Source organism: Leptonychotes weddellii, chromosome 7, assembly GCF_054177405.1.
Source record: "Leptonychotes weddellii isolate Sample4059 chromosome 7, ASM5417740v2, whole genome shotgun sequence".
NCBI classification, from domain to species: domain Eukaryota; kingdom Metazoa; phylum Chordata; class Mammalia; order Carnivora; family Phocidae; genus Leptonychotes; species Leptonychotes weddellii.
The window spans coordinates 59,856,153-59,866,496 of NC_138375.1; the positions used below are offsets into that span (position 1 = coordinate 59,856,153).

General features: G+C 37.8%; 1 protein-coding gene across 8 annotated transcripts in view; it reads left to right on the plus strand.

Moving 5' to 3' along the window:
* Positions 1–10,344, plus strand: part of NSD1 (nuclear receptor binding SET domain protein 1) — a 150,132-nt gene that overhangs the window by 122,446 nt on the left and 17,342 nt on the right. For all 8 annotated transcript variants that reach the window (XM_081826386.1, XM_081826390.1, XM_081826391.1 and 5 more), the window contains 3 exons: positions 1,131–1,287; positions 2,985–3,190; positions 6,156–6,268. In XM_081826386.1, coding sequence (XP_081682512.1) covers positions 1,131–1,287; positions 2,985–3,190; positions 6,156–6,268 — 476 coding nt within the window. The remainder of the gene's footprint in view (positions 1–1,130; positions 1,288–2,984; positions 3,191–6,155; positions 6,269–10,344) is intronic.

Below are 10,344 nucleotides of genomic sequence, written 5' to 3' on the forward strand. Positions count from 1 at the left end.
GGTTCTAGAGGGGAGGAGGGTGGGGGGATGGGTTAGCCTGGTGATGGGTATTAAAGAGGGCACGTTTTGAATGGAGCACTGGGTGTTATACGCAAACAATGAATCACGGAACACTACATCAAAAACTAATGATGACGGTGATTAACATAACATAATAAAATAAAATTTAAAAAAAGATAATAGGGTATTTATTATATTCCTTAAATATGAATCCTCTTTGTCTGAAATTTTTTATAGTCTGAAACTATGAGGATTTCAACCTCAGATACATAAATTGAATTACTCTGAAAATCTTTAGGAAGTGAAAATTCATTGTCATTGCAACATATGTAATTATCCTGGTGTCTGAAAACCTCAGTGGAGAAGGGGAGAACATTTATTTAACTAAGTTTAGGCAACAAACCACATTAGTACCTATGATTTTTGTCACCAGTGAAAATCAAAGATATTTCAGTTCTAGATATCTTAAAATATTTTGCAATCATTGTTACTGCTAGAGCTTATTTTTGTATTACAAAGAAACATAACTTTAATCTCTTATTTTAACATTTTGATAATTATACCTTAATGTAACAGTGTTCTTTTAATTTATATGTTAGGTTAATGTTTATAAATGTTATTCTGAAAAGAGCCCATAAGTGTCAGAGTGCCAAACATAAAAAAGAATAAAGAGTTAGTAATTTAAAAGGGGGAAAGGAACTGACCATATGGGGACTACTTACGTGTCAAACATTACTGTGCCATTTATTCACTTGTTTAGTCTTCAAATAGATGTGATTATTTACTGTTCGTTGTGGAAAATTTAGCGTATTGTCTTCTAGTGAAGAGAAAGAAATATGTATATGCACATACTTTGAGAGGTTGACTTCTGACCTCACTGCCCTAACCTAATTTTGCCAATAGGACCTCATGTTTATTTGCTGTGAATGTAACAAACCCTCAAGGTTGTGGTTCACAGGAATATTGGAGAGGGAATAAGTGCTCTTGTAGAAAAGTCTTTCTGAATAACTAATTAAATTACTAAGCCGTTTGCTGGGAGATAGATAATTGGTTAGGAGCAAAAGCTGTTTCAGCTGGGTTACTATATGCAGTCTTGAGATTCTGAGTGCCAGGTTTTTTGATTCCCACAGGAGGCAGCCTTCTGTGCTGTGATTCTTGCCCTGCTGCTTTTCATCGTGAATGCCTGAACATTGATATCCCTGAAGGAAACTGGTATTGCAATGATTGTAAGGCAGGCAAAAAGCCACATTACAGGGAAATTGTCTGGGTAAAAGTTGGACGATACAGGTGAGTGAGCATGAAGGAAATTGGCACTGACTTCTTTTAACATCCCATCATCTGTTTCTTGGGATTTCAGATACAGTGCTTAACTCTTTTTCTTTTCTTTTCTTTCTTTCCTTCCTTCCTTTTTAATATTTTTTCTGATTAAGCAAGGTCCACCCTTCTCCCCATTAATTTTCCATTATAAAAGAAAAAAAACTAATTTTTATGTTTTGTGATTATAGGGATAATACATATTCCCTGTAGAAAATTCATTAATGAAAATAAAATCCATAACAAACAAGGAAGATACATTGCTAACAGTTTGGTATATTTTCTTGGAGACACACCAATGCATGTACCCTCAAAATAATTGGCCTTATATTTTATACTCAGTTTTGTGTCTTTTCCTTTTTAAAATTATTTTTATTGAACATGGAACATACAAAAGAATATCATAACATGCATGATTTAAAAGAATCAGAAAGGAATATCTGTGTATGTACCTCCCATTTAAAGAAAATAGCACAGGGGCGCCTGGGTGGCTCAGTCGTTAAGCGTCTGCCTTCGGCTCAGGTCATGATCCCAGGGTCCTGGGATCGAGCCCCGCATCGGGCTCCCTGCTCGGCAGGAAGCCTGCTTCTCCCTCTCCCGCTCCCCCTGCGTGTGTTCCCTCTCTCGCTGTCTCTCTCTCTGTCAAATAAATAAATAAAATCTTTAAAAAAATAAAATAAAGAAAATAGCACATTGCTAGTACTTTTGAGGCTCCGTCCATGACCCTTTCTGAATCCACTTTTTTCCCACCCCTAGAGGTAAGCACTATACTGCATTTTGTGTTTTTTATTCCTTTGCCTTGCTGTAATGGTGTACCACATGTATAATGTTTTGTTCTGCATGTTTTAGACCTTTTCATAAAGAAATTGTTGCTATGTTTTCCTGCAACTTGCTTTTTTCATTTACTGTTACACTCCTGAGATTTAATAGTAGTTAGTGCAGTGCTCTAGTTCATACTTTGCTGTTCTATATTTCTTCTTGATATAGTCTTAACAAAACAGTGCAGTTCGTTTATCCATTCTCCTCTTTGGACTATGAGCATTTTATCAATGTTCCTTAGTGTACATGCACAGTTTTTCTAGGAGTAGGGGTTTCCAGCTGAAATAGCTAAAGCCAGTTGTCTTCCTAAAGTGGATGTAAAGCATTAACTTACGTGCTTTTTATTTTCGGAGGCATTTCTTGGTATCCTTGTTCTATGCCCCTCACAATTATTGAAACTTTTCCTTTTTAAAGGCCAAATTATATTTCATTGTATCATATACTATAGGTACTTTATCATTCCCTAAATGTTGGGCATTTCGATTGTTTCCAGGTTTTCATTCTTACAGATAATACTTCAGTGAACATTATAGTCGAAAGCTTTGTTTATATCTTCTATGAGATGATTATTATTTACTGTTAAATTATTATTTCCTTTATAGATTCCTTAAAGTAAAATAACTGAGTCTAAAAAGTATATATGTGATCACATCTGTGAGAATGGCCATTTTCAGGTTTTCAGCACATTCTACTTTTTTTTTCTCTAGTTAGATTGTAAAAATGGACTAGGTTGGACTTTCATGTAGATAGACAGACATTGCTATTCCTTATTCCTGTCCTAAAAGGTAGGTCATTTTCCTAGTGTCTTGCAGTATTCTAAAGGTTTCCTTCCTTGTTTTCACCTTTCCCAGGTGGTGGCCAGCTGAGATCTGCCATCCTCGAGCGGTACCTTCCAATATCGATAAGATGAGACATGATGTGGGCGAGTTTCCTGTACTCTTCTTTGGGTCTAATGACTATCTGTGGACACATCAGGCCCGAGTCTTTCCCTATATGGAGGGGGATGTGAGCAGCAAGGATAAGATGGGCAAAGGCGTGGATGGGACATATAAAAAAGGTAACTTTATATTTTTGTTTCTCAGGCCAACACAGACCTCTGTTGCCCAAGTATCTATTCTGTGTTAGAATTCACTTATGTTCTGTTAGCAGCTGTGTTCTGCTCTCTGGGGCAGCTACAGGATTTTACAGGAAAGTTGATCCACATAATTCATTATTTTTGAGCCTAGCCTTTATGTAACAGGAATTTCCTTGAGGGAGGTTTTTGTCTTACCAGTTCTGTTTTCTCAGCATCTTATCAAGTACTGGAGCTTTGGAACTATTTTATAGCCTAAACCCTGTGGTTTGCTAGACAAGGGTCAGAATCTCTAATAGAGTTGTGTTTGTTCCAAGGAAGTTCCAGAGAAGTTATAGAGCAAAATAAAATAGTGAAAGTCAAAGCATAAATGTTCTGAATCAAAAGAGATTTTTTTAAGCTGGCCTAGCAGTGAAGGAGTGGGGACATTTGAGTTAGAAGGAGTTGAGTCAACTATGAGCCTCAGTTTTCTCTTATTATATAATGAGTAAAGGTTGTACTGAGAATTCAGTGAGGTAATAAAAACAACCGGCAGAGCACATAGTTGGTATCCAATCAATGATAATTATCTTCTTCCTTTAGCTGTCCTTTGAAAGGCAGTATAGATATCTCTTATTATTCGAAGATACTTGGACATTGAAGTATATAGATTTTGTATGGTGAGGTGGAGATTCTAAGCAGGTAAAACTTTCTCATAAGGTGAAGATTCAAAGAAAATTCTAAGCAGGTGAAACTTCCTGGATGGGGAGTGAGAATCATGTCCATAGGGAACAAGTTTCACAAAGGTTCCATTTGCCCCATGTCATTTCAGTGGGTCCTCGCTTACCTTTGGCCATGTGGTTTCTGTGTGGATATGGGTTATTAGTATTAACAATATAGGAGCTTGGCTCTTGAGTCTTGTAGTCTTGGATGGTCAGGGACCACTTGACCAACATCTTTGCCTGTGTAGAGCTGGCCACCACAGAGGCTGGGGAGAAGGTGGAGTTGTAGGGACTACAAGTCTGCTGAAGCTCTGGGATTCTACTCTTCCTATGCCTCAACCCTGGGCTGGCGGGGTGCCTCTGCCTTCAAGGAATACATGTTTTTATGGGGGAATTGGACACAGATACAAGCAGTCAAAATGTTATTCATTGCGTGTTGTGGCAGAACTGTGCATGGTATGCTATGGGAACAGACTAAGAGGAAGCATAACTGCTGGGGATCAAAATTTGGAAGTCATGGATTGGTTTTTTCCAAGTGATTTTGAGGAGTGAACCTTAATAATAATCGTTATTATTTGTTGTTTGTCAGGCCCTGTTCAGTTTGTTTTCTGCTTTAAGTTCTTGTGGTAATAGTATTAGTTAGGTGTCATTATCCTTATCTTACAGATGAGGAAAGTGAGGCACATAAAAGTTAAATTACTTGCCCTAGGTGCCAGTGCCAATAAATAGAGGAAGGTTTCAAACTCTAGCATTCAGGCTTCAGAATCCACACTCTTCACCCCTACACTGACGGTGAAGAAGTTAAAAATGAAAATGTTAACAAGAAGACAGCGCATGTGAAAACATACGTTAAATCTAACATGTTGAGTGAATGACCTTTAGTTATGTGGTATAGTTTAATATGGGGTCAGGGGAACACAGTGCTGTTAGCCAGAAAAGGTGGTAGGTAAGTTACATGGTCAGAGCAGAATTTTTAGGAATCTTTGAGTTTTGGGACTGTAGAAGGTGAGAAGCTGTGGCCAGGGAGGTCTGTGATGTGGCTGTTTTGGTAGTTCTGGGCAGAGATGACAAGATTGTGAAGTGAAGTGTCCCTGGGGTGGTGAGGATGATGGGTACTTGAATAGACATTAAGTAAACAGACTAGTCAGGACATGCTGAATAATAGAATGAAGAAAGGAGTGATTATTTAAAAACACACACACACACACACAGACAACAAAAGCTCTGTTAGATGTTTAACAGGGAAATGGAGAAAAGGGGATGGACCCTTTTCTTTTCTTTAAAGAATTGACAGAATATGGGGAAAGCTACAGAGAGGAAAGAGGGGGAAGAATTGGAGTTCTTCTCAGAGTTTTTAATCTAGCAAACACACAGAATGAACTTTAAAAAAGAATGAATGAAAAATTTGTTTTAAGTGGAAAAGAATGAGAATCTTAAGAGCACATGAAAGTACAGGACTTGAATAAAATCAGCTATGAAGATCTATGTATCATTACAGCTAATAGTTGATATTTACAGAATGAATCTTAGGAGAGGACTAGGACAGGTGCTCTTTAGAGAATTAGGCAAGAAGGAAAGGAAAACTTCAACTTTGAATTTCTTCCAGAGGAATGCAGCATGTTATTTGGCACCTAGGAGACAGAATGTTTCTGGAGGCAGGAGGTTTGGAACTGAGGAAAGAATTAGGCTTAATTAAGCACAGTGACTTTGCTGAACAGATACAGTCTTGTTGTCGTTAGGAAATGTTATTTGTGGGCTTTTTAAATCATTTAGCTGGATTTGTTTTGGTTTTGTTTTAAATTTTCCTCTGAAGGTGGTAGTCAATATTGTGCCATGTAGTGGTAGATTATGTTTTGTCTTAATGCTATATCTGAATACCTTGGGGACTATAAATTAACTTGAAAATAGCAGTAATATGTACTTCTTAGTTTTCTATATAGTGCTGGCTGATTTTTTTTCTTAAGATTTTGTTTATTTATTTGAGAGAGAGAGACGAGTTGGGGTGAGGGGGGAGAGGGAGAAGCAGGCTCCCTGCTGAGCAGGGAGCCCGATGTGGGGCTTGATCCCAAGACCCCGAGATCATGACCTAAGCTGGAGGCAGACACTTAAATGACTGAGCCACCCAGGCGCCCCAGTTGCTGGCTGATTGTTGTCTAAAACATGGATTTTCTCCAACTTTAAAGGGGAGAAAATGGCAAAATAAACAACTCCACCCAAGATTAAGTGACTTGTGCTGTGTGTTTTCTTAGCTCTTCAGGAAGCTGCAGCAAGGTTTGAGGAGTTAAAGGCCCAAAAAGAGCTAAGACAGCTGCAGGAAGACCGAAAGAATGACAAGAAGCCGCCGCCTTACAAACATATAAAGGTGAGAAAAAAACGCAGGAGACTGTCTCCAGGAGACACCCTCTTATGGAGTACTGTCTCCTGCTGTGTTCATGAAGAGGTTTGGAAGCACAAGCAGAGTTGCTTTTAGGTAGAGGTGTGAACTTGAAGGAAGATAAGAAAAAGTTCCAGAGCACCATTCCTAGCACATTGTCTATAGCTTCTGTAAAGTCAGTTGTGTGTTGATAACTTTTTCTGTTGCCTTAGAAAGTCTTCTTATAGAAGTGGACTGGATTAAGTCTGTGCACAGGCAACATCTTGCAGTTTGAAGGGGACTCAAGAAGCATGATAAAAAATGATAAATAGCCCTTAGATAGTATGAATAATACACATGGTAAGTCTTCTTGGTAATGGCTGATACTAAAGATATTTTAGGTAACCAGTATGATTAGGTTTCCCAAGGTCAGGAGAATTGATGTTATGTGTACCTAACCCCTAATGTGCCTAGTAAAAGAGTCCTCACCATTTATCATCTGGGTACAATGGACCCTTTTTATTTTTTAATGTTTTAAATCATTTTTATGAATAATTTATAGAAGTAAAAATACAGGAATAATGAACAAATTTTTTAGACATTTTAATAAGTATTTCCTAAAACCTCTTTTAAAAACCTAATTTTTATTAAGTTAGTTGTAATGTTCAAACATCAGAAGACATGAAAGAATACTGTTAGCTCTATTAACAGAATGAGACTGCCCAGGTTCTTGTTGTAAAATATTTGTGGTGATGTCATGCCTGAATAAGAATACCATATTTCTTTTTTGTCAGTAGAAATTCATTGTTAGTGTACCCATTGTATTTGAGTTTCTGAAGTCTTAAGAGTGTGAGGTTTCTTGTAGAGATCAATTTCATCACTAGATCTTTAGAGTCTAATGTGGACAAGTATATCCCAAGTATTCCATGGGACATACTTAAAAATCTGAAATTCAAATTTAATCAGGTGTCCTGGATTTTTAAAGCAACCCTACTAAAAGCAGACTACAAAGATGTTATCTCTAATCTTTCATACTTTCTGGAAAGATGATTTAATACTTTAGGCAATGCAGTAGAAAAACTGAAGTGTCACTATTTCACTGTTGCATGCATAAGGTTTTGTGATTCCATCATTTTTCTGTTTTCTTTTTAGTTTAGTCTCTTTTGGTAAAGGTGGGAATGACTGATGAGTAACTATGAATAACGATGAAACAGTAAAATGTTATGAGATACAGGAAATTAAGAACACTAAAATTCCATAATATAGCTCAGATTTTTTAAAGGGTTTTAATGGATGTACATAGTAGTTGCAGGATAGGATGAGGGTATTTTTTTTCTTTTTTAAGTGAATTTTCTTTTTGATCTTTAGAAGACCTCTAAGAAAATAAAATTCATAAAATATCAACCCTTACAAATAAAACTGCTGAAGAAAATACACTCAAAACCTGAAATTGGGTCTAAATGGACGCTGGTGGTGGTGTACTGAGAGTTAAATGGAGTTATTGTGCGTGGAGATATAAGATAGTGCGTGGAGTTCTAAGTGTAGTTAGGCCTCAAAAGGGGGAAAAGAATCTGGTTCGTGGCCACAGTCTTAGGTGTCAGACAACAACAAGGGAGGCATTTCAGAGTTGCACATCAAGCATAATGAGCTCTTGAGAGAGCAGCTTCCTGGGAGTGATCTAAATCACAGAATTTAGAAGCCAACTTCTTTCCTCCATACCCCCTCCCCACCTTTTTAAAAACAAATACATTTCCAGGAAACATTTTAGAACAAGGGTTGGCAAACTATAGTCCATGGGCCAAATCTGGCCTACTATGGTTGGGAAAAAAATTAAAATGAGAAGAATAATTCTAGGGACATGAAGTTTACATGAAATTCAAATATCAGTGCCCATAAATGACGTTTTGACACTCATCCATGCTTATGTAGAAATTGTCTTTTGCTGCTTTTATGCTACAATGACAGAATTGAGCTACATCTGTAGCCTGTAGAGCCCAAAGTATTTACTGTCTGGTCTTTTACAGGAAAGGTTTGTCAATCCCTGATCTAGAGTGAGCATTTAGCTGTACTTATGTATCTGTATTGTTCTTAATCATGTGGGGGTTTTTTTTGTTAGTTTGTTTTTGCTTATATGTTATGTTAGGCAAGAAACTTATTTGGGATTAATAACAAGTTAGATCAGATGTTAAGAAAGAATGGTTGAAACATATCTTTATAGAGAGAAAAGGAGTAGGATGAAACTTTTATGGGAGGGAGGTCAGGTAAAGATACCTTGAAACAGACAGATATGTTCTAATACCCTATGTGTAGGACCTGCAGTCTGAGGTGAGTGAGTCAGTCCTTACCTTCTGTCACCTTAGAGTTTGCTTTCCTCGGCGTTGTGACTTCCATTTACGTGTGGTAGTAGTATTCCTCCATTAATGAAAAGTTTACAGGTTTGTTTTGTTTTTTAAGATTTTATTTATTTATTATAGGGAGAGAGAGAGCACACAAGCAGGGGAAGCAACAGAGGCAGTCTCCCCGCTGAGCTGGGAGCCCGACAGGAGGCTTGATCCCAGGACGCTGGGTTCATGACCTGAACCAAATACAGACCCTTAACCATCTGAGCCACCCAGGCATCCCAAGAAGTGTATAGCCTTTGCCAGTATTTTGAAGTATCTGGGAAGAGATCTGGCAGAGTTACATCCTTGTAAGGTGTTATCAAGAACTGGTTTGAGGACAGTTTATTTCTATAAACAGATTGGAGATTTTATAATATGAAGAGGCAAAAACTAAAATGTTAGAAATGGAACCTTTTGGGAATTTATTTTATATATTTATTTATTTTAAAAGATTGTATTTATTTATTTGACAGAGAGAGACACAGTGAGAGGGAACACAAGCAGGGGGAGTGGGAGAAGGAGAGAAGCAGGCTTCCCGCGGAGCAGGGAGCCCGATGCGGGGCTCAATCCCAGGACCCTGGGATTATGACCTGTGCCGAAGGCAGACGCTTAACGACTGAGCCACCCAGGCGCCCCCCTTTTGGGAATTTAGAGGTTGGAAATAACTGTTTTGTTAATCATAGTGATTTCATTTTATTTTATATATATATATATTTTTTTTTTATAGTAAGCTCCACGCTGGGAGCCCAATGCAGGGCTCGAATTCACGACCCTGAGATCAAGAGCTGGAAGCTTAACTGACTGAGCCACCCAGGTGTCCCAATCATAGTGATTTTAGATTGAATGGATGTGATAATCTAGAATATTTGATGTGACAAATAATTAAAAGAACATTAAAAGAAAGAATAATCATAGTATCTACCATGTTTAAGAGGCTGACAGACTCTGTACTATACTTTTTACATATATTTCTTAATCTCACAATAATCTTGCAAGTGAAGTGATTTATCAAAACCATAAAGTTCCTGAAAAGCCAATTTTTATGTATGGGATGGGTTTTTGAAGACTCACACTTTGGCTATTCCAAGTGAAATAATACCAGGTAGGGGAGACTCATTCTTATAGTGCACAAATCCATCTGTGTTATAGAATGTCTATTTTTTTCTCAGCATTGTTGCTAGCATTTGGAAAATGCTCACGGCTTCAGTGTTACAGCAGCTGTTCGATCTCTGTTGTATTCACTATAGTTTTTAGTACTAGCACCACTACTAAATAAATACATGGGTGACATTGCTGTAGTCTATTAAAAACTATTCAAACTATGATAATAAATATTAAAATTATTTCTTCACATACAGGAGGAATCCCAGTTACCCAAAGACATTTTCATGCCAACCATTTACCACTTAAGAATTTTCTTTCAGGGGCGCCTGGGTGGCTCAGTCATTAAGCGTCTGCCTTCGGCTCAGGTCATGGTCCCAGGGTCCTGGGATCGAGCCCCACATCGGGCTCCCTGCTCGACGGGAAGCCTGCTTCTCCCTCTCCCACTCCCCTTGCTTGTGTTCCCTCTCTCGCTGTGTCTCTATCAAATAAATAAAAAATCTTTTTTTTTTTTTTTTTAAAGATTTTATTTATTTATTTGACAGAGAGAGACACAGTGAGAGCAGGATCACAAGCAGGGGGAGAGGGAGAGGGAGAAACAGG